Source organism: Ovis aries, chromosome 3 (assembly GCF_016772045.2).
Source record: "Ovis aries strain OAR_USU_Benz2616 breed Rambouillet chromosome 3, ARS-UI_Ramb_v3.0, whole genome shotgun sequence".
Lineage (NCBI taxonomy): Eukaryota > Metazoa > Chordata > Mammalia > Artiodactyla > Bovidae > Ovis > Ovis aries.
This window is the reverse complement of record NC_056056.1, coordinates 35,025,131-35,050,346: the sequence shown is the minus strand read 5'-3', so window position 1 is coordinate 35,050,346 and position 25,216 is coordinate 35,025,131. Positions and strand designations below refer to the sequence as shown.

The 25,216-nt window shown below is 37.3% G+C and overlaps 1 protein-coding gene across 6 annotated transcripts in view; it reads right to left on the bottom strand.

The window, feature by feature from the left end:
- The window catches only part of BABAM2 (BRISC and BRCA1 A complex member 2), a 416,111-nt gene that overhangs the window by 242,251 nt on the left and 148,644 nt on the right, over nt 1-25,216 (bottom strand). For all 6 annotated transcript variants that reach the window (XM_060411985.1, XM_042245926.2, XM_042245927.1 and 3 more), the window contains one exon: nt 25,118-25,192. In XM_060411985.1, the coding sequence (XP_060267968.1) occupies nt 25,118-25,192 (75 nt within the window). The remainder of the gene's footprint in view (nt 1-25,117; nt 25,193-25,216) is intronic.

Here is a 25,216-nt window from a genome sequence, read left to right as displayed (position 1 = left end):
TTAGTCAACCCCTCAACCTCTTCATCCCACCCCAAACTCGTACCCCTCTCCCTCCCTATCCTCCCCATCTATGTAAAAGGCACCACTATCTACCCGGTTACCCAAGCCAGAAACCTGGTAGTCATCCTTGCTTTCTCTCTATTAGTATTGAATTGTCTTGACTTAATAATGGAAGGTCAAGAAGCAATAGTTAAAACTTGACATGGAACAATGGACTGGTTCTAAATTGGGAAAGGAGTACGTCAAGGCTGTACACTGTCACCCTGCTTATTTAACTTACATGCAGAGTATACATCATGTGAAATGCCAGGCTGGATGAAGCACAAGCTGGAATCAAGATTGCCAGGAGAAACATCAATAACCTCAGATGTGCAGATGACACCACCTTTATGGCAGAAAGAGAAGAGGAACTAAAGAGCCTCTTATGGAAGTGAAACAGGAGAGTGAAAAAGCTGGCTTGAAACTCAACATTTAAAAAACTAAGATCATGGCATCTGGTCCCATTACTTCATGGCAGATAAATGGGGAAACAATGGAAACAGTGACAGACTTTATTTTTTTTTGGCTCCAAAATCACTGAAGATGGTTGACAACAGCCATGAAATTAAAAGACGCTTGCTTCTTGGAAGAAAAGCTATGACAAATCCAGACAGCATATTAAAAAGTAGATACATTACTTTGCTGACAAAGGTCTATATAGTCAAAGCTATGGTTTTTCCAGTTGTTGTGTGTGGATGTGAGAGCTGGGCTATAAAGAAAACTGAGCACTGAAGAATGGACACTTTTGAACTGTGAGTCTTGGAGAAGACTCTTGAGAGTACCTTGGACAGCAAGGAGATCAAACCAGTCAATCCTAAAGGAAATCAATCCTGAATATTCATTGGAAGGACTGATGCTGAAGCTCTAACACTTTGGCCACTTGATGCAAAGAACTGACTCATTAGAAAGACCCTGATGCTGGGAAAGATTGAAGGCAGGAGGAGAAGGGGATGACAGAGGATGAGATGGTTGGATGGCATCATCGACTCAATGGACATGAGTTTGAGCAAGCTCTGGAAAATGGTAAAGGACAGGGAAGCCTGGTGTGCTGCAGTCCATGGGGTCCATGCAAAGAGTCAGACAAGACTGAGAAACTGAACAACAAATAATCTGATGAAAACTGCACTTAAGGCTGTCCTTTCTTCTCAAGATACTGAAACTCTAGTGAAGTAAAGAAAGGAAGTCTGATAATAGTATCTGGTGTTTTTGTTGTATTTTCTGAGCATTTTCTTTGGGGTGGGATTAAAGAGAGGGAGGGAGGTTAGGAAAAGAATTGAAGCGATATGATCAAATTAGACATTGGGAGCATTCTGGGTGTTCAGAACTATCCATGCTAAAGAATATTTGTACTTCGAAACCAAAGACAGTTGTCCTTTTTTAAAATAAAGTTCAACTTTCTCTGAAATAATATTCATTTAGGTTTAAACTACCTCTAAAAGAAGAGCCTTTATTCTTAGAATGTAAATTCTAGAACCTTATGTGAAAATGTTTGTGAGATAAACAGCTCTTCCATACACTACCTCTTATGAAGTCTGTAATCAAGGATAATTACACCACAGCATAAAAACCAAAAGTTACTACAATTTTAATAGCATCTTATATACTCTATAAAAGTATTTTAAATTCATAAAACATAGGAACAAAGAGCAGCAGTCTTCTCTTAAGGATCTAGTCCTTAAAGAGCAAAAAGTTTACTTATATATGCTGTAAGATGATATTCAAATACAGAAAGTTAAACTTTGTATTACAAACATTTTTGTACTTTTATAATTAACTAGTCTCTCCACCCCCATTAATTATATTTAATTCTATTGTCAGTAAGTAGACAAAACTCTGGGCAATTTTAGTGTTTGTCTCCAAAACCTAAAGGCTGAAAGGTTTGCTCAAGTTCTGAAAATTAAAGATGATAGTATTTGAGAGACTACTTATAGATTTTCTCAGTCATTTATTCCCACTACCAATTTGCAATTAATGAAAGAATATGTCGAGCTGAAAAACACTGCTGATCATCTAAATTAGGTTCTGATGATACAAAGATAAAAAGAATCTATCTTTTGCGAGCTCATGGTACAGATATATAGCATAAAAAATGAAATGATAAGATTCTCTATTAAAAATGTTAAGTGGTCATCTAGGATTGAAATGACCTCCAATTAAACTGTATGTTAAATTACTAAAACAGGAGTTATCTCCATAAACATTACAAATATAAAATTTTTTTAAAAACAGGGATGAAATTTTCTATCTCAATATTTTAATTAAATGTAATAATCTATGCTGCTGCTGCTAAGTTGCTTCAGTCGTGTCCGACTCTGTGCAGCCCCACAGACGGCAGCCCATGAGGCTCCACCGTCCCTGGGATTCTCCAGGCAAGAACACTGGAGTGGGTTGCCATTTCCTTCTCCAATGTATGAAAGTGAAAAGTAAAAGTGAAGATGTTCAGTCGTGTCCGACTCTTAGCGACCCCATGGAATGCAGCCTACCAGGCTCCTCTGTCTATGGGATTTTCCAGGCAAGAGTACCAGAGTGGGGTGCCATAGCCTTCTCCAGTAATAATCTATAATATGTAATTTATAAAATATATACAGCAAATGAGGAAAAAGCCATGAGACAATACGGAAGTAGACAGTCTTATTCAAATGAAGTGAAAATAAAGATTTTATTAGAGTTATAGGAATCATAGGCCAAAGAGCACTCTATTTGATTAGCTGCCTACTACAGTAACTGCATGTCAATATATGGCAAAACCAATACAGTATTGTTAAGCAAAATAAAGTAAAAATAAAAAATTTTTTTAAATGAACTACAACAGCAAATGCTGTATACAGGCACTGTATATGAACAAATATAGTGATTTTCCGTATCTATCAAAAACTGCAGAACACAAAGACTTATAAACAAATGCAAGTGATGGACCTGAGGAAAAAGCTGGGATGGTAGGTGCATACACACACACATACATACATACTTTGTTTTTAAGGTAGCTCTAATTTGAAATGGTAATAAGAAGATGCAATGATTTTTCAAAGTTAACCTTACAGTTGGCCTTTGTATCCAAGGGTTCTGGATCCACAGATTCAACCAACTACAAACCAAAAATGTTTGGGGAAAAACAATTCTAGAAAGCTCTAAAATGCAAAACTTGAATTTGTCCTGCAGCTAATTTCATAGTGTTTATTTACAATGATTTGTATAGCACTTACATTGTATTAGGTATTATAAGTAATCTACAGATGATTTAAAGTACACTAAAAGATGTGTGCTGCTGCTGCTGCTACGTCGCTTCAGTCGTGTCCGACTCCGTGCGACCCCACAGACGGCAGCCCACCAGGCTCCCCCGTCCCTGGGATTTGTACAGGTTATCTTTAAATACTGTGCCACTTTAATAGCAATATAAAGAATCTGAGCACCCAGGGATTAGGGTAACCTCGGGGGTCCTGAAACAAATCCCCTACAGATTCTGAGAGATGACTGTACTTTCATCCTTTCTTATACAAGTACCAATTTTCCTTGCCTAGAAGGGAAAGCCATTATGAACTAGGGAGCCACTGCTTACTACAGAGATGGGGCCTCACAGTTGTACAGCTCCCTCACTAACTTGTTAGGAGCCTGCAGGCCAAATTAACCTGCATTTTTTTTTTAAAGAAGAAATTAAAAAAACAGCCCTCTCAGCTTTTTTAGACCAGAGGTGTGGTCCAATCCAGACAATTGTGTGCCCCAGAATACTCTGTTAGATTCAAATAGTTTCCATTGTGATCAAGAAAAAAGCTCGCTTGTCAGAACTTGCATTAACTGTACTGGGTGTACTTTGTATTAAAACTGGAAGGAGGCAAAGACAACAGCTGACTTCTTAACTAAGCAGTAGAGAAAATCTTCAAAGTTCAACACAGATGTGGTCCTAATGGTCCATGAACTGGGAAAGTCTGTGACTACCTTAGGCATGCCCTATGGGAGCTTCTTTAAAAAAAAAAAAAAAAAAGCCCTCCTTTTCCTGATCTGTAGCAATCCCCCCAATTCCCAAAGATTTTTGGCAGAAGCATGATCTCAAGTAACTATTTAGGTTAAATGTACACTAAGAGTATAAAGTTCACTATTCTCAAGGAAAGTCTACATTTCAAACAAGAGTTTGAAAATCCAAATTTATCTGAATCAATGGGGTATCTATGGATGATAAACAAGTGCCATCCACTGGTCCTCATGTGCTTGGACAACCATTCCCTCCAATAAATACTGCACAGTGTTCATCTTCCCCGACCTGTATTGAAGCCACGGAGAACAGTAAAGAAGAGAGAATGTGAAAGTACAGAGAGAGCGAAATGGGTCTACTAAAGATTTACCAATAATATAATGACACTCTTACGAAGGGTTGAGGAAGTCAACATCCTGTTTTATTTATAGACACACACACAAATCTACAAAGCACAGAATTTCACTTCTGCCTCATAAGCATTGGTCCTAGCCCCTTCTCTCAGAAATAAGGCACTCTGTAAATCTGTTGAATAAAGAAATATAAATGATACCAGTAGCATCTGATTTTCGACCAGAGATTAGAGAGAACTTGGTATGGCCTTAAGAGATGCTAAGCTCGACAATCAAAAAGTGTTCTGAACTTGAGGTTCACATTAATAGACAGTAACAAGGGGAAACATCAAAGCACAGCACACCATCAACTTTTCCTAACTGAGTCAAGGGAGAATCTGAAGGTCAAGTGGACATTTCACCCACTTCAAGCATCTTCCCAAATCCGTAACTAGCTCTTTATTAGGACGCACTTTTGCAACCCTAAATCTTAGGTAGGAACTGAGTTCAGGGTCAGAGGAGGACTCTGTTGTCATGGCTCCTGTCACAAGAGTGAAGCTGTGGTAACAAATGATTCTTATTTCTTTACATACCACTTCAACATTTTGAAAAGTAAAACTGACGAAACGCAGTCTGCTCTCTACAACATTCAAGATCTGGTCTCTATCAGCTCCACCAGCTTCAGCTCCAACAGAAACACCACATACGCAACCTTCTAGCTTGGAAAGAAAATTCCAAGATTATGCTCTGAATTCATTTGTGGTTTAGTGGGTGGGGGAGTGTTACACTTCTAAGAGAAATCACGGCCAGATAAGAAGCAGCAAAGGGTTATCACCACTGAGTAAAACTAGGGGGGCAGGTGGTCCTCAGATGCAATGAAGACAAAGGGAAGGTGACCGGCATGGCCGCAGGCTCCACAGAGAGTGACATCGAACACAACACAGGGGGACAGCACCGCCAAGTTTACAGAGGGCGTCAGGGTTGACAGTGAGCAAAACTGAACATTATAAATCACTGTCTTGCATAAATAAGTTTTCAACATAGTACATTTCCCACAAATTGTCTTTACTGTTCAAGGAAAAGGCAAAAACACCTCTAGTTTTACCAAAGAAACTAAACCCAAGCTGTTTTCCCCTTCAAACTACTGTAACATATATGAGAAAATTTTAACTGCTTTTCAGCAATTTAATCATTATGTAAATTGATATGAAGACACTAAGAATTAAATTCAAAGAAACAGATTTGTGTTATACAAACAAAAATGGGGGAAGGGGTTAGGATTCAGTGGTTTTGGACCAGCCTTTCCCATATGAACTCAATCGCTGGATAACCAAATAGCAGATGAGAGAAAGTATCAATCACAAAAAGAATGACATTTATGTGCCTCTTGAGAAAAGAACACACCACCACCTATAGTTTTGCCAAAGGAATTAAACCCAGATCTGATTAAGCCTTTTGATTTACCTGCCAATTTGAGGGAAACACATAGGAACATACTTCACAAACAATGAGTTTGCAATCAGCAAAATCTAGACTGTGGGAAACTCTAAATGTAAGTCACCTGTGTTCTTCAGGGGGCAAAAGATGGAAGGAAAGGAATAAAGGAGGAACCTATAGACCAAAAAAAAAAAAGAAGACGACGACTTAAAAGACATCAAATTTTTAAATAATATTTTAATTGGAGGCTAATTACTTTACAATTTTTGTGGTGGTTTTGCCATACATTGACATGAATACAGGTGTCCCTCCGTCCTGAACCCCCCTCCCACCTCCCTCTCCATCGCATCCCTCTGGGTTGTCCCAGAGCACCAGTTTTGAGCGCCCTGCTTCATGCATCGAACTTGCACCAGTCTTCTATTTTACATATGGTAATACACATGTTTCAATGCTGTGCTCTCATATCATCACATCCTCGCCTTCTCCCACAGAGTCCAAAAGTCTGTTCTTTACATCTGTGTCTCTTTCACTGTCTTGAATATAGGGTCATCACTACCATCTTTCTAAGTTCCATATATATGCATTAATATGCTGTATTGGTGTTTCTCTTTCTGACTTACTTCATTCTGAATAATAGGCTCCAGTTTTGTCCACCTCATTAGAACTGACTCAAATGCATTCTTTTTTATAGCTGAGCAATACTCCATTTTGTATATGTACCACAACTTTCTTATCCATTCGTCTGCTGATGGACATCTAGGTTGCTTCCATGTCCTAGCTATTGTAAATGTTGCTGCAATGAACACTGGGGTACATGAAGACACGTCAAATTTAAAATAACAGATAAGACACAACTATAGTTGAAGGATGGGGCTTCCTTGATAGCTCAGCAGGTAAAGAATCAACCTGTAATGCAGGTGACACCAGTTCAATTTCTAGATCAGGACGATTCCCTGGAGATGGGATAGACTACCCACTCCAGCATTCTTGGGCTTCCCTGGTGGCTCAGACGGTAAAGAATCAACCTGCAATGCAGAAGGGAGACCTGGGTTCAATCCCTGAGTAGGGGAGATCCCCTGGAGAATGGAATGGCTACCCACTCCAGTATTCTGGCCTGGAGAATCCCCATGGACAGAGGAGCCTGGCAGGCTACAGTCCATGGAGTCAGAGAGTCGTACACCACTTAGCAACTTTCACTCTTCACTACATAGTTGAAGGCTACACACTTGGTTAATGAAGCCGTAAAGAATCTCAATGTTTTTTTCCTAAAACTCAGAGGAGTGCTATCCTTGATGTGAGGGAAAAGGCTGTGACTGAGACGGGGCACAGAAATTTGAAGGAGAGCTAACAGGTGACATTAGAGAGATGTCACCTGTTAGGGACAGATATTACTATTTTATAATTAAGGGAACTGAAGCTTAGTGGGTTTGAGCAACTCACCAAGGTAACACAGTAAGTGGTGGCTGCGTAGTTGTAGTTCAGACACAGACTATCTGACTACAGGCTTGAGCTCTACAGACTTGAGCTCCTGCCCAGGGTTCATTTTTTTTTAAGGTTTAACTTACAAAAACTAAAGTGCATACACTTGGAGTATAACTTTTACTTGAGAGTAAAGCCCAATGAACTTTATATTTGAAACACTGCTTTCTTCTGATGGCTTTAATATCCATTTAAAGAGAGAAATGCATAATCTCTTTAAGAAAATATGTTTGCCAGGGCAAAACCAAGTTGTTAACAATTTAAGATTAACAAGAAAAGTACTTCAGAGACAACAGCAGTAAGTGAGCTTTTCCTGGAACTGGGGATAAGACAGGACGATGCTTCCTATGTGATCTAGTGTTTCAGTTTTCTTTTTTACTGACCAATTAATACTTCCCCGGGGATTTATGAAGAAAGCCAAGGTATGGCTTCACTGGAAGTAAGAGATGGCAAAGTATTTTCTCTCCACAGAAAAAAGAGACAGGCATGGGGTATCAGAATAGGGGCTACCATGGACATAAACTTTTAGGTTAGCTAATAAAGGGGTAAGTTTTCATAGCATCTCCAGAGCAGGCATAAAAAGACACCAGAAAGATTGTGCGAATTAAAAGATTTTCTTAAAACTATAAAGAAAACTAGAATGAAAAAGTACTTTGATTACAGTCAGGTTTAATGAAACTATTTGAGACTGTACTTTAAAGTAGGTCTAACTCTTTTGCATATATTCAATGTAACATCTAGCCTTGGATTTGTTTGTAAATCATAGTAGTTAGTAAATATTTGTCCTGTTATTTTAAGAATCAGTTTTTATACCAATTACAATAGGAGTAATGATAGTAAGTGGTCGGACATGACTGAGCAACTTCACTTTCGCTCTTCACTTTCATGCATTGGAGAAGGAAATGGCAACCCACCCCAGTGTTCTTGCCTGGAGAATCCCAGGGATGGGGGAGCCTGGTGGGCTGCCGTCTATGGGGTCGCACAGAGTCAGACACGACTGAAGTGACTTAGCAGCAGCAACATTCCTAGAGGGCTCTGTGGTAGTCCCTGAACTAACCAGTTACAGATACCAACTCATTTACTCTTCAGAGCCACTCTTGGAAGTAGGCTGCAATTCTGTATGTACCAAAGCACACAACTAGTAAGCAACAGACCTGGAACACTGAGACTTTTATGTGTCTTGTGTGTTAATTTATGCACCGCTTTGCAGTTCAGTTCAGTCGCTCAGTCGTGTCCGACTCTTTGCGACCCCATGAATTGCAGCACGCCAGGCCTCCCTGTCCATCACCAACACCCGGAGCTCACTCAGACTCATGTCCATCGAGTCAGTGATGCCATCCAGCCATCTCTTCTTCTGTCGTCCCCTTCTCCTCCTGCCCCCAATCCCTCCCAGCACCAGAGTCTTTCCAATGAGTCAACTCTTCGCGTGAGGTGGCCAAAGTACTGGAGTTTCAGCTTTAGCATCAGTCCTTACAAAGAAATCCCAGGGCTGATCTCCTTCAGAATGGATTGGTTGGATCTCCTTGCAATCCAAGGGACTCTCAAGAGTCTTCTCCAACACCACAGTTCAAAAGCATCAATGCTTCGGTGCTCAGCCTTCTTCACAGTCCAACTCTCACATCCATACATGACCACAGGAAAAACCATAGTCTTGACTAGACAGACCTTAGTTGGCTTTGCAGTTATCTGGCAGTTAATCTTCTAGTTAGGCCAATACTGCTCTAAATTAGCACCACAATCCCCATGGTAGTGGTACAACCTTAATGGAATTCAGAAGAAACTAAGAGCTCTCTAGAGGGAATAATCTGAGTCCATTCTATTTCAGGGAAGGAAATATTAGAGGTACACTTGAGCTCTATGCTTAACTTGCTGTAACTAACTCTTTGACTCATTATCAGACAGGATTTAGCCTATAAACTATAGATTTCTCTGTTACAGTGGTTGGCACACAGTAAGTACTCAATATTGAATGAAAGTGTAAACAAATACATGAGTCAACAATCACAAAACTTTGAGACACATCGTATAATCTTCATAGTTCCAGAGAAGTAAACTGATGGCCCACTTCTTCTTAAGTAGTTCGAAAGGCTGAACTAAAAAAAGGGTAAAAAGCAGGATCCTTGGAAAGAAGAGTGGGAGAGAAAAAGACCAATGCAAGGAGTATGTAGCTGAGAGAACCAACAGAGAGGGTAATACGTGATGATTCCGGTTTTCTCACTAATGTCTAAATATATATGGATATTTGTCTTTTATTTTCAGTTTGCTAGGAGTCACTATTATCCTGAAAGGTGAAACTATAAGGAAGATGTACCACTTCATCACCTTCATATATTACCAGGGGAATGGGGAGGGACAGATAGGGAGTTTGAGATTGACATGTACACATTGCTAAATTTTAAACAGATAAACAAAAAGGACCTACTGTACGGTACAGGAAACTCTGCTTAATACTCTAAAATAACCTAAAAAAAGAATTTGAAAAAGAATAGATACATGTATATGTATAACTGAATCACTCTGCTGTACACATAACACAACACCGTTAATCAATTATACTCCAATATAAGATTTTTTTTCAAGTTTTTTAAGTCTTCTGAACTAAAAGTAAAGAAAAAAATCAGAGCAGAATTTTTTTAAATTCATGCATTCTTTTTTTTTTTTATTTTTTTGGTTTTTATCAACCCAGTTATTTTGGGTTGCTATTCACTAAAAGCTATAAGAATGTCAGTGTCGAGGCCATATGTTGAAAGTCAACAGGATTCTTTTTCTTCTAGCGTTCTCTCTTTCATTGGCAGGTTTTCCTAGTAAGATCTGTCATCTGGAAGAGCTCATTCTGCACAGTTGATGATTTTCCATAGGTTATGTTTTCAGGCTGAATCATAATCTTTTGTAGCCATAATCTGCTGAAATTCTCATTACATTCATAGAATATTTAAAACATTTCATTTTTTTTCAAACTGTAATATATGAGTTTTCCCCATCTTCACAATTAAACCAATATCAAAATGTCTTGGCAGAATTAATTATAGGGTGGGAAGGGTAATTAAATTTTAGAGCTTAAAACCCCAAATCTACTACAAAGTTGTAAACTTAGAATTTTATGTACTCTTAACAAAGGCTGTCTGCATCAGCCAAGCAAGTTCACAGATGTTACATTGCGTGACTTGATTCTGATTTATGGTTAAGATTGTTAGAACTTGTATTGTGCCCTTGTTACACATGTACATTGTAAATATTGCCTAAGAAGACTGGAATGCAAGAGCCATAAAAATAATTGCAGGCTATTACATAATCAGGAGTCTGTTTCTATCCTTTATTAGACTAGTCTCATCATATCAAGTAAAATATATATACCAAATAAAAATAGAATGAGTTCTGGAATTATATATCCTTTTCCATGTTTTCTTCAGATGTAAGATTTTAATTGCTATAATGTGGATCATAATGTTTTTTTAAAAAATCAGCAGAAAAAAGAGTTTGCTAAAATAATAAAAGAAATCATCTACACTGTCATGTTGTCATTCTACAGATACTATATTGGTTCAGTTCAGTTGCTCAGTTGTGTCCGACTCCATGAACTGCAGCACGCCAGACCTCCCTATCCATCACCAACTCCCAGAGTTTACCCAAACTCATGTCCATTGAGTCAGTAATGCTATCTAACCATCTCATCCTCTGTTGTTCCCTTCTCCTCCTACCTTCAATCTTTCCCAGCATCAGGGTCTTTTCCAGTAAGTCAAATCTTTGCATGAGGTGGCCAAAGTATTGGAGTTTCAGCTTCAACATCAGTCCTTCCAATGAATACCCAGTACTGATCTCCTTTGCAAGGGACTCTCAAGAGTCTTCTCAACACCACACTTCAAAAGCATCAATTCTTCAGCACTCAGTTTTCTTTATACTCCAATGCTCACATCTATACATGACCACTGGAAAAACCATAGCCTTGACTAGATGGACCTTTGTTGACAATGTCTCTGCTTTTTAATATGCTGTCTAGGTTGGTCATAACTTTCCTTCCAAGGAGTAAGCGTCTTTTATTTTTCTCTTCATTCTTTTTCTTTAATGGGTGACTAATATTCCATTGTATATGGACCACATCTTCTTTATCCATTTATCTATTGATGAACATTTAGGTTCCTTCCATAAATAACGCTGTTATGAACATTTTAGTGTATATGTCCTTTTCAAATTAGCATTTACTTTTTTTTTGTATAAATACTCAGAAGTGGAATTGCTGGATTGTATGATATTTCTATTTTTCATTTTTTTAGGACCCGCCATACTTTTAATTTCATGGCTGCAATCACCATCTACAGTGATTTTGGAGCCCCAAAAAATAAAGTCAGCCACTGTTTCCACTATTTCCCCATCTATTTGCCATGAAGTGATGGGACCAGATGCCATGATCTTAGTTTTCTGAATGTGGAGCTTTAAGCCAACTTGTTCATGCTCCTCTTTCAAGAGGCTCTTTAGTTCTTCTTCCCTTTCTGCCATAAGAGTGGTGTCATCTGCATATCTAAGGTTATTGATATTTCTCCCAGAAATCTTGATTCCAGCTTGTGCTTCATCCAGCCCAGCATTTCTCATGATGTACTCTGCCTAGAAGTTAAATAAGCAGGATGACAATATACGGTCTTGACGTACTCCTTTTCCTATTTGGAACCAGTCTGTTGTTCCATATCCAGTTCTAGCTGTTGCTTCTTGACCTGCATACAGGTTTCTCAAGAGGCAGGTCAGGTGGTCTGGTATTCCCATCTCTTGAAGGATTTTCCACAGCTTATTGTGATCCACACAGTCGAAGGCTTTGGCATAGTCAATAAAGCAGAAGTAGATGTTTTTCTGGAACTCTCTTGCTTTTTCCATGATCCAGCGGATGTTGGCAATTTGATCTCTGGTTCCTCTGACTTTTCTAAAACCAGCCTGAACATCTGGAAGTTCACAGTTCATGTATTCCTGAAGCCTGGCTTGCAGAATTTTGAGCATTACTTTACTACCATGTGAGATATACACAAACACCTATTTTTTTTAAAGCAAATTCTTCCTGAGTATATACTGTCTTCAGGACAGTACCCTAGAATGCAGGGAAATATAAAGAGAATACTAATTCTTCCATAAAGAGCTTAAGCTCACAAACATGGTCCTTTCCTTCCTATGTACCACTAGTACTGTACCATGTCACATCTAGACATTTGCTTTCTCCTCTAACCTACACTTCTGGCCTCCATGTGCCATCTCCAATAAATCTTTTTAAAAATATATGTATTTATTTATTTGGCTGTGCCGGGTCTAAGTTGCAGCAAGGGGGATCTTTAGTTGTAGCATGCAAACTCTTAGTAGTGGCATGTGGGATCTAGTTCCCTGACCAGGGATTGAACCTCAGGGCTCCTGCATCAAGGGTGCCAAGTCTTAGCTGCTGGACTACCAGAAAGTCCTCTATTTGTGGGCTGGACTTAAGCCACTTCTAACTAAGTGAATGAAGAAGACACTGTGAGACTTTAGACACTGGGTCTGAAGCTTCCTTCTTACTCTCTCAGATTGCTTGCCCTGGAGGAAGTCTGGTGCCATGTTGTGAGGACACTCAAGCAGCCTATAGAGAAGTCCGTCTAAATGAGGAATTACGTTCTCCTGCCAACAGTCCTGCGAGTGAGCCATCATGGAAGTGGATGCTCCAGAAAGAGATAAACCTTCAGATGACTACATCACTGCCAACATCCTGACAGCCACCATATGAACGACTCTGAGCTGGAAACTCACAGCTAAGTCACTCCCAAATTCCTAACCCAGGGGAACTATGACATAATGAATGTTCACTGTTCCGAGGCATTAAGTCTTGGAATAATTTATTATGCAATAGTAAATAACTGCTATACTACCTATAGGATAAATGTCTACCAGGAAGAATGACTTCAGATAAAAATATAAATCTTTATGACAATATTCCCAAACAGTATGCTGCTGCTGCTGCTGCTGCTAAGTCGCTTCAGTCATGTCCGACTCTGTGCGATCCCACAGACAGCAGCCCATCAGGCTCCCCCGTCCCTGGGATTCTCCAGGCAAGAACATTGGAGTAAGTTGCCATTTCCTTCTCCAACCCAAACAGTATACCAAAGAATAAATAGCCTCTTAACCTGTGGTATCACTGATATGATTAGAAAGCACAGTGAGGACACACATCATATTTATTAAGGTTTCCCCCATACACATCCTCAGTATCAAGTATGGAGCCTAATACAGTAACAATTCAATAATATTTGTTGAATGGATGGACCCCTTTCTGAGGATGGCTCTGAAGCAGATTTTCTTACAATATAATAGATTTTACAGCCCTGAGTTTCTTAGCAAAAGACAAGACTAGGCATGACAAATGGAGTTAGAATACAATTCCTTAAAACCCTCTACAATCAATATTTTTGGTTTTTTTTTTTTTTACCCTTCTTATTGAAAAATACAACTACAAGTACAGAAACTGACACACAAAAATATCTATAGCTTAGTGAATTACTAAAAGACAAACACCCTCAAAAGAACCTCCCAGGTCAAAAAATAGAACGTGGTCAGCTATCCCAAGAGCCCCTCCAAACAGAGCATGTATGCAGATATAGTTTCCTTACATCCCATATCTAAGCAAGGAAAGAACCAGACTATTTATGCTTAGAAAAGAGAGAGGATATTAAAGGAGAATCAGATCCAAGGGGTGACTCTCGTCACGGCCAGGATCTCATGAGCAGAGCTCCCACAGCATTAAGACCTGGCTGCCAACTGTAAAACCTGTGGGTGAGAAGCAAGAGCTGTGTGATAGGATCATGAATGGGAAGACCCTTAATGTGAATCTACTACCTTTTTTTCCTTAAAATTTTAATACATAGCATAAAAGAGGCGTGGATGGAATTCCTGAATGAGATGTAATGGTGGCAGCAGGTTCAGGCCTCACATTGAAAATCAGACAGCACTCTTGCTTTTTAGATTTTAATTTTAGGGAGCTTTATGCCACATTATTCACTAAAATTAAACTGCATCGAACTGTTGTGTTATTATTTAATAATGAAACAGCTGATAGTGTGCTAACAAGGTAAATAAGTTGAATTTCAGGTAAAAAAATTTTTTTTACTGAGATTATGGATTGCCTGAATGTTCTAGCATAAAATCTCAGTTCTGTGCCTGTTAATCCTCAGCATATGGGATTATGACAAATTTCCTAAAAGAGATCAACTGTCAACTAAACAGTAGAGTATTGTAATCATTCAAAATGACTGAAAAACTGAAAAAGAATAGCCTCATGTTGATTTCCAATTTTTTTGCAACATCAGTTATGGAACCTAGAAAAGACTAAATCATTCTAAAACTACTGTGGGAACTCGCTTAACTATATTCAGGGTGGAAAACAGATTTTATGCAGCCTTAACAGGGCTCATAAGTCTTGCTCTTTAATGATATAATTGTTTAGAGGCGCTAATAAAGTTCCCTGGACAGGCTATAATAGATTTCAAATGAAACAAGGCTAGGTGACTCTACCAGTCTACAAAGCAGGACACATGTGACCACAGGATATGCAAGACTGAAGCAGGTTCCATTCACGGCCAAGTAACTTGCTGAAGTAACTCTTTAGAGAGGGGTGGAGGTGGAATGTATTTGCCCCAAAAAGTTCCTGTCAAAAATAGAAGTATTTTCATAATTCTACTATATCAGAGGCTAGACAGAACTATGTTGATCTACAAATGTGTAACAATAAAGTTCCTCCCTCTTGTTCCTGTTCTACTATATCAGAGGCTAGACAGACCTATGAATGTGTATCAATAAAGTTCCTTCCCTTTGCACCAAGAAACAGGCCTGCTCTACCACTAGTTTGCACGACAATCTCTCATGGTGGAAAGAGCCTGGGTTTTCTAGTAAGACAAACCTGAACAGAAACCCTGTACTCTGCCACATATAGATAAGGTAACCTGCATAACCCAGTTAACTTCTCTCAGCTTTAGTTTTAATATCAAATTATTCATTGTTAGGGGAAAAAAGTGAAAGTGCTATAGTTGGTTTTTATATATTGATCCTGTATCTTGCAACATGACAAAACTCATGTATTAGCTCTAGAAGCATTTTTGTAGATTCCTTAGGTTTTTCTACATAATAATCATATCCTCTGTGCATAAAAACAGTTGCTTCTTCCTTCCTACTCTGTGTGCCCTTTATTCCTTTTTCTTGCCTTACTGCACTGACTAGAAACTCCAGTAATGAACAGTATTGGTGAAAGTAAACATCCTTGCCTTGCTATTAACCTTAGAGGAAAAACAGTGGTCTTTTCCACCATTAAGTATAATATTAACTATAGACTTTTCAGAGATACAAGTTACCAGGTGAGGAAGTCCCCTTTTAGTCCTGGGTTTTTATCTGGAGACTTTTATCAGGAATGGATGTTTGGTTCTGCCAAATGTTCTTTCTGTGCCTATTAAGATGATCATACACTCTTTCTTTTTTTTGTTTGGTAATACGGTGAATCATATTGTTGGTTTTTTAAACATGCAGCCTATCTTGCATCCCTCGGATAAACTCCACTTAGTCATGATATATGTTACCCTTTTTTTATATACTACTGTATTGAATTTCAATACAATACAAAATTTTATTTTGAATTTTGCACCTATATTCATAAAAGACATTCATTTGTATTTTTTTCTTTGATTTTTGTTATCAGGTAATGATATCCTCACAAAATCAGTCAGAAAGCACTCTCTCTTTTCCAATTTTCCAAAAGAATGTGTAGAATTCATGTATTATTTTTCCTTAAATAATTGATGAACCTAACCAGTGAAGGCATCATGTGCCTATAGTTTCCTTTACAGGAAGGTATTTAACCATTAACTATGACAGACATAAGACTATTCAAGTTAGCCATTTCTTCTTGAATGTGTTTTGGTAAACACTGAAAAATTTTTAAAATACAAGAACACATACACCAACATGTCACTGCCCATCAGAGTGATGATGACATGTTACCACACCATGTAGCCTCTAGAAAACTTCACTACTCAATCTAGAGGTAAATAAATTCTTAATTTTATTTTGAACATAGTTTTTACTTCATGGACCCTCTAAAATGGTCTTGGTGACACCAGGAGTCCGAGGACCACACTTTTGCTGAGTACTAGGCTATGCAATAGAGGTTAAGAATAGCATCACCATCAATATTCCAGGATTTTATGTTAAAGACTATTTTCATGAAGTAGCCACATACTGAACAGATATTCAAAGCAGTATAGACTACTTTTCCAGAGTTAGCACAAAGTTTGAAAAACCTAAATTATTGTCCATCTTGCTTCAAGGGAGCCAAAGCTTTTTATAAGCACCCTTGGAACAAAGAATGACACCAACATTGTTTCTGGGTGTCACCCATCTCAACAATACGGTCATCATAAAAAAAAAAAAAAGCTGCAGTAAATGGATTCAAGAAAGGAATGGGATCTTCAGAAAAATAGTAGAAAGAGGGCAAATATCACTATGACATTATTTTGTAATGAAACTAAGATCAAAATATAAGTGCACTGTTAAAATTTGTTTTAAAATATTTTATAAAAGAAAAAACAAAATCCCTCTCTACCAGTTCTGTATTAGATGCCATCCTAATCAAGGGCTGAAGTTTCCTTTTGCTACTCCAAATCCTGGTGGTGCATTTATAGAGAAAACAAGGAGACTGAAATATTGTCTAACAATGAATACAACACCCAGCTCAGCGAAAAAGAACAAAACTGAAAACCCCAGGATACTTAAGAGATTGCTGTGTCTCAGGATAAGGGAGGCAAGGGCAGCCAGGGTCCTAGAAGACAAGATATGAGCCAGAACAGTACTTCTCAAAATATCTACGATAAAGGAGACACTACTGTTTGTTTGCTTTTTTTTCTAATCCTTCACAGATTGATGGCTTCATAAAATACATTAAAAATGAGTTATTATAAAGAGAAAAAAATTTAAACATCAAAACGCAAACCCAGTATTTTTATCATTACAGTCAACAGACATATGATTATTCTGTCAAATTGCTTTAAATGCTTCTAAAGACTATCAATTCTGTACTTATTTCTTCATGAGTAAAAACATATACTTTGGATAGCACTGACTAGAAGGTTCTGACTATACCGTTTCCTCTCCTCCACTTTCTCAGGTTGATCACTGAGTTAGGTGAGTAAGCACACCACCTACATGTATGAAAACTTCATCGAGTCTGAAACATGGTCACCTTGAACCTTAATATTCAGTTCTACATTCCTTGAACCCTGACTACCAGCCTCATTTCCCTCTTCCTTCTGCCTAGTCATTTTACACACTGTTTCCTGGCAGATTTCTCTTCCTGAATACAATCCCAATCATAGTACTACTCAAAACAGTCACTAAACTCCATGGTTGAATATTTAAGACTTTATCTATATTATTCCCACCTCTGGTGGCTCAGAGATTAAAGCATCTGTCCACAATGTGGGAGACCTACGTTCAATCCCTGGGTCAGGAAGATCCCCTGGAGAAGGAAATGGCAACCCACTCCAGTATTCTTGCCTGGAGAATCCCACGGATGGAAGAGCCTGGTGGGCTAAAGTCTACAATGTCGCAAAGAGTTGGACACGACTGAGCGACTTCACTTTCACTTCTTTCACTTTCTATATCATTATGTATATTTAAAAATGCCTTTCCTTTCTTATTTCTCACTAGTTTGTACACATATTCTGTCATTTAAGCAAACTAAACTGTTCCACTATTCTCCAAATGTTCTTTCCTTGCCACCTAAAACCATGCTCATACTTTCTCTATCAAAACAAGTCTTTTAGGCCCATCTCAAATATCACCTCCTTTATAAAGGTCTTTTCTACCTAGATGTAATCTCTCACCAATCCACTAAAGAACTCTGTACTTCTCTTATGGTACTTAATTTATTATGACTTGCATTACTATTGTCTATGCAATCATCTTACACACCAAACCAGATTTTACTTTTATTTGAATTGTATGCATGCTGATTGATGAAAACACATTAACAGTAACAGATGACAGTGATAAACTGACACTACCCCTGTCAAGTGCCAGGCAGTAACTTCATGATGTGAGTAGGGGAAATGTCACCATTAAGAAAACAGCTCCAAAAAAAAAAAGAGTCAACCTGTAATGATCATATCTTACAATTCTTGTTACCCTCACTGAACTATCTGGTTTCAATCCACACTTTCCTTTCTGAATTATAGGTGGCAATACTTCCCCCATAAATGAGCTGGGGGGAAATAAAGAAATCAATATTAAGGGATTCATCTATACTTTGCCTTAAAAAACCAATTACATAAAACAGGATTAGTAAAATAAGGAGGTTTAGTTTTTCTTCACAAGCTCAATAAATACAAATTAATGGTGATGATCAGAGTTCTAATGAACATTGACCTGATCAATCCTATCTGAAGCTTTGTGCATATTTCTGGGCACCACAGTTTAAGAGAGATGCCAGCAATCTGGAATACCTACTGAAGAGAAGTACAAGGATAGAGAAGGATTTAAAGACTTATGACATATAAGTAGAAAGGACAAAAGATGCCTAGCCTATAAAAGAACAGAATCTCTGGCTGTTTGAATATAAGTGCTTCTGCTATAAAGTGAAAAACTGCATTCCTTTAAAAAACTGCATTCTAATAAATCACACGTTAAAAATAAGAGGCTTATGAGAAAACTATGGCAAGTCTAGACTTTACCTTACAGTTGCCTGTACAACTCTGTAACTGTAGCATTAACAAAAACCAAAGTATATCCAGTGAAATTACTAATATACCTAAAATGACATGCTATAGTTGTAATAAACAAAGAATTATTATACTAAGTATAGGACTTTTAAAAAGCTGAAGATAACTTAATGAAAGGGGCGACAAGGAAAGCCTGAAACAGCTGAGTTACAGGAAAACGTAGAGGGACATCATCATCAGAAGTTATAGCAGAGAAGCAGGTTTTGGACAAAATGTAATGATGCCAGAGAGAAAGAGCTCTGGCTTATTGTCTTATGTTTGTTTCTTTTCTACAAAGATGGGAAGAAGCTATGCAGTAAATACTTAAAAACAGAATGTACAGCAAAACTGAGCCAAGTGGAAGGAATGACGTGAATGGACATTGGGTGCCATACAAGAACCCTTCACAGATTGCTAAATTCATCTGCACTAGTGAACTTTCATCCAGCTGCTATTTGGTGGTCAACCTATTAACTATAAACCATGGCAACTTTTGCCTTATACTGATATACTTCCACTATTTATCAATCATGTATGAACTAATTCATGATACTAAAGCACTGTTATGTAATAGAATATACTCTACTTGAAGAACTAACAAGATATATGGGGACAAGGCAACAAAGCTGGTCAACTAATAGTGATCTGAGACACAGCTCCACTATAAAATTATAATTTAGAGGAAAAAACAAAAGCATACCATAAAAAAATAAAAGCAAAAGAAAACAGTAAAACAATAAAACAAAACCAAAAGGAGAAATTTCACAGAAGCTGCCTGTGACTATTCTTCATTTTCTGTAGGGAAAAATATTATGTTCAGATCACCATAAATTATATACAAAAATTTGGGGCAAGTAAAAATTTGGGTTTTGAATTCTAGATTAGGGGAAAACAGGACAGAAGAAAAAAGAAGCAGTAACTATAACTCTATCTTAATTTCAATGAAGTGCTTTCTTCCTAGAACACAATAAATTCAATACTTTGAAATATAAATTAATGACTAAATAAAATCAAAACCATTTCTATTCTGCACTTACTCCAAGCTCAGAAGTGTATTAAGTACTACCATCTTCATCATCTCACTGATATTCCCAACAACCCAATATGGTATGCAATAGCCTGACCACATTTTAACAGTTAGGGGAACTAAGACTTGGAAGAGAACTTAGTAAATTATATGCTGCTAACAGACTGTTTAAGAGAGAAGGTGGAATAAAGGGAGGAAGAAAATAAGGAAGGAAAGGAAGAGAGGAAGAAGAAAAGAGGCAGGGAGACTACAACCAAGCTCAAGGTACTAGTTAAAAAAAATAAACAGACCACAGTATTAAAAAACAACTTGAACTCCATGAACCAAATCTTTTTTTTCTCATCTTTCTATGATGATACTGTGAAGCAATATTTATCCCACTTTCCATCCTATAATTTAGGAAAGGGGACAGGCAAACAACTGCCCACAGTCTAAAGCCAATTTAATGTCTGGTTTTTTGTAAATAAAGTTTTATTGGGACCCAGACATAATCATTCATTTAGATACTGTCATAGCTGCTTTCACGCAGTGACAAGAGAGTTAAGTAGGTGATGGAGACCACACGGCCTGCAAGCCTAAAATTTTACTATCGTGCCCTCTAGTGCAGACATCTAGAGCCCCTGATCTAGAGTATGCTTTTCTCTAAGCCCTGATTCTCTACAGAAGGGAGGTGGGAAAAGGACAATGAACTAAAAGCAGTCATTTGTCTCCTCCTTAATGAAGGAAGAAAGGGAAATATCCTGCAGGCTATTTCTAGACCATCTCACTACTTTCCACATGATTAAGTCTCAAATGCAAATTTGGCTCAGTTTTAGCAATGATAAATCAGAATTATTACTGGAATAAACAGCACTCTACTTTTATGGCACTTTCTTCCAGGTACACATTCCTACTTTTATAAAAGTATGCCTACTCCTATTTGATTAGACAGAAACTATTTCCTTTCAGATAAGATGAGGGTTTCCTGGGAATTTTTTATGGTCTTTCAAGCACCAGACAGCTGTTTTAAGACTAGATTTCACAGGAGTGAATTAAAGCAGTCTTTATTTATAAAAGCTGCTTATTAAGTATGACTTTATTGGATCCAAAAAATTTCATAAACTAAAAAGTTTCAAACTTTGAAGCATCATCTAATGAATGGTTCAGAGAAAAAAATTTTATAAGGATAAAATTTATTTTCACTAAATAAAAATTCATTGAATTTATATTCATTTACCAGGATCAGGGGGATTTTTAATATTTGCTATCTTATGTTTTCTGAGAAACAACTATAATCAATATATTATATATCACTCTAACAAAGCTTGCTATATTTTTAAAAAGAAACTATTTGGGGGAAGTTATCAGTTTCCTTCCTAGCAAATATGCAAAATTAAATGGACTTTCAAACAATTCTGTATAATAAAGGACAAAGCAAGTATTCATCCAAGGTTGGGGGGGGGGGGAATCCAAGGAGATTAATCAGCCTAATTCTCTTTTTCTGGCTGCACAGAATGCAAAATCCTCCCCTCTTCCTAAAGGAAGGTAAGAAGAGTGAGGAATTTTAAAACTGCAAATTAACTAAAATTCAGTCTTCTGATGACAAGTCACAAAATGTGACTATCATACACACACTTCTTAAATGATCATGCTATTACCTCTTTCCCCCTACTATATAAAAGAATGATAGCAGCCCACTCTTACCACCTTTACTGAACACAGTACTGGAAGTCCTAGTCATAGCAATCAGCTAAGAAAAAAAAATAAAAGGAATCCAAATTGGGAAGAAGTAAAATTGTCACTGTTTGCAGATGACATGATAATATACGTAGAAAATCCTAAAGATAACAGAAAAAGACTACTAGAGCTCATCAATGAATTCACTAAAGATGCAGAACACAAAATTCATATACAGAAATCCATTGCATACCAACACACTAACAAAGAACTACCAGAGAAAGAAATCAAGAAAATAACTGCATTTATAATCACATCTATAAAAATAAGATAACTCGGTATAAACTTACCTAAGGAAGTAAAACACCTTTATTCGGAAAACTATAAGTCACTGATGAAAGACACTGAAGATGACACAACAGATGGAAAGATATAAAATGTTCATACACTGGAAGAATTAAATCATTAATTCTTGATCATACAACACAAGGCAACCTACAGATTCACTACAACACCCATCAAAATATCAATGGCATTTTCCCACAGAACTAGAACAGAGAATTCTAAAATTTGTATGAAAACACAAAAGACCCCAAATAGCCAAAAGAATCTTAAGAAAGAGGGACAAAGCTGGAGGGATCACATGCCCTGTCTTCAGACTACACTACAAATCTACAGTAATCAAAATAGTATGGTACTGACACAAAAACAGACGTACAGATCAATGGAACAGAACAAAGTCCAGAAATAAACCCACATACTTATGGTCAATTAATGTATGCCAAAGGAGGCAAGAATATACAATGAAGAAAAGACAGTCTCTTCAATAAACCGTGCTTGGAAAATTGGACAGCTACTTATAAAAGAATGAAATATGAACATTTTCTCACATCATATACAAAAATAAACTCAAAATGAAGTAAAGACCTAAATGTAAGCTCTGAAATCATAAAACTCCTACAAGAAAACATAGGCCAAACACTTTTTGACATGAATCGCAGCAGTATTTTTTGGATCTGTCTCCTAAGGCAAAGAAAACAAAAGGAAAAATAAATCAACAGGACCTAATTCAACTTAAAAGCTTATGTACAGCAAAGGAAACCATCAACAAAATGAAAAATGGGAGAAAATATTTTCAAATGATATAACCAATAAGGGGTTAATATCCAAAGTATACAAACAGCTCATATAACCCAATATCAAAAAAAATAAAAAACCATACAAATAGCTCTACAACTCAATAAAAAAAATCAAATAAAAAAGACCTAAATAGAAGGGGCAGAAGATCTAAACAGACATTTCTCCAAAGAATACATACAGATGGCCAACAGATACATCATAAGATGCTCAGCACTGCTAACTATTAGAGAAATGTAAGTCAAAACTACAATAAGGTATCACCTCACAAAAATCAGAATGGCCATCGTCAAAAAGTCTACAAATAATAAATGCTGGAGAGGGTATGGCGAAAAATGAACCTGCCTACACCAATATTTTTTGTCCTGTTGTTTTACTCTCTTTGCAGGAACTAAAAGATCCAGAAAGACATTAGTGCTGCAAGGTAGGCGTTTTACTTAGAGTAGAAAAAGTACTTCATTGTACTTTGGGAGAGGAAAAAAAAACACTTTCCAATTTTGCCAAATAGGTTCTACCTTTTTCCTATCTGACTGGCAAGGAAAGTAAGGGCATAACAACATAAAGATAGAATTCTTAGAACAGAAAATACAGAAATTTGATTTTGAAGAGGGAAAAAAATTACATAGATTATGATCCAAGAAGTGTTTTTTTTTCTTCCTTTGACCTTCAAGAACATGAGCAGAGGCAACACTAAGTTCAAATAAACAGGATAACCATTCAAACTGATAAGGCCCAACAGATCAAAACAAAGACACTGTAACTATAAATTAAGGATTAAAGTGACTATGTGAATAATAATCCTCTCGTATACTGTTAAATTTTGTTTTAAATGAGCAGAAATAGAGTTTTAACTGGACATATGGAAGTCAGTGAGTCTGTTATGTAAGAGTCTCCAAGGAGACTTTGTTATTCTAATAGAGCACCGTAACTGTTGAAACCAAATTAATTATGCTTGGTAATTACAGGTCTAATATGTATATTTTCCACAACAGGAGTACTGAGAAACTAATATAAATTGCTAACTTTCATTCTCACTTGGATTTCACAACTCTTGGATATAGAGTGGGAAAACAGTCAACTAGAAATTAAAAATGAAAATTTAATGAGGCACAAAAATCCCATGTTTTACTTAGGGGGTAAAAAAACTAATAAATCCCATGGGTAGAATGCTAAAAAAAAAGAAAGTCCTAATATTTCCTATGGTCTATAGTTTATATTCTATCAGACTATAATTCCAACCACTATCAAGAATAATCTCATGTTATTTATGACTACAATAATACACAGGAATATTTGCATGAGGATTTTGTCTTCTCTCTAGACTGTAATAAATATGATTAACTCTCTGAATAACATCAAATTTGGAAGGCAGAAATTTTTCTCACATTACAGCAAAGCTATATCACCACAGGCTAAATATGGCTGAGGTGATACCCAAAACCACATCCACGATAAACTTAGGCCCCTGTCTCAAGGGTTCCTGTTCAGAACCTGCCAGTTCACTGGTCCACAGTTTCTTTCACCTGACTTTCCTGGTGGCTCAGTGGTAAAGAATCCGCCTGCCAATGCAGGAGACCCAAGTTCGATGTGTGGGTTGGGAAGATCCCCTGGAGAAAGAAATGGCAACCCACCCCACTATTCTTGCCTGGAGAATCCCATGGACAGAGTACTCTGGTGGATTACAGTGCATGGAGTCACAAAGAGTCAGACACAACTGAGCTACCAAACAACAACAATCACAGCCTGGTGTGGATTTGGGTTCCACCTCTCCTCTACAAAGCATTTTGCAGACCCCTTCCCAAAGCAGCGGCTCCCAAGCCATCCCCTGCCCTCATTGTATTTTAAAGTACCATATACACTGGCCTAATTCAATTCTGGATCTCTCTAGGGCAGTCCAACTTTGAAGATGCCTGAGATCAAGTGCTAACATAAATAAAGAAAATGAAATGCCCTGTAGCACAAAATAGTTAATATGCAATCCTACTTAGAGACAAAATGAACATTAAGGTAATTTTTAAGAGTCTTTCATCCCCAGAAGATCATTAACTAAAGGCAGTCTTTTTCCCAAGGTTTAATTTGTTTATACTAATTTTATCTTATATGGAAAGTCCATTTTGAATTTGTTTCTTAGGGCTACGATTTTAGCTCTTAGGTAACTAACTCACTGGATCTTCATGCAATAAAATTTTTAATAGAATTCATCATCTCAACAAAATGTTGGCAAAACATACAAATATTCAAAGTTAAATAATGACTTTAAAAGCTCAAATGCATTCTCATAGTGATAATCATACATTTTTACCTTGAGCAGGTACGTGGGAATATTGCTGAAATCCACTGGCAACTTCAAAAGGAAACGAGCTGAAAATTCACCAGTCTGCAAGAAACAAAAAAGGTTTAA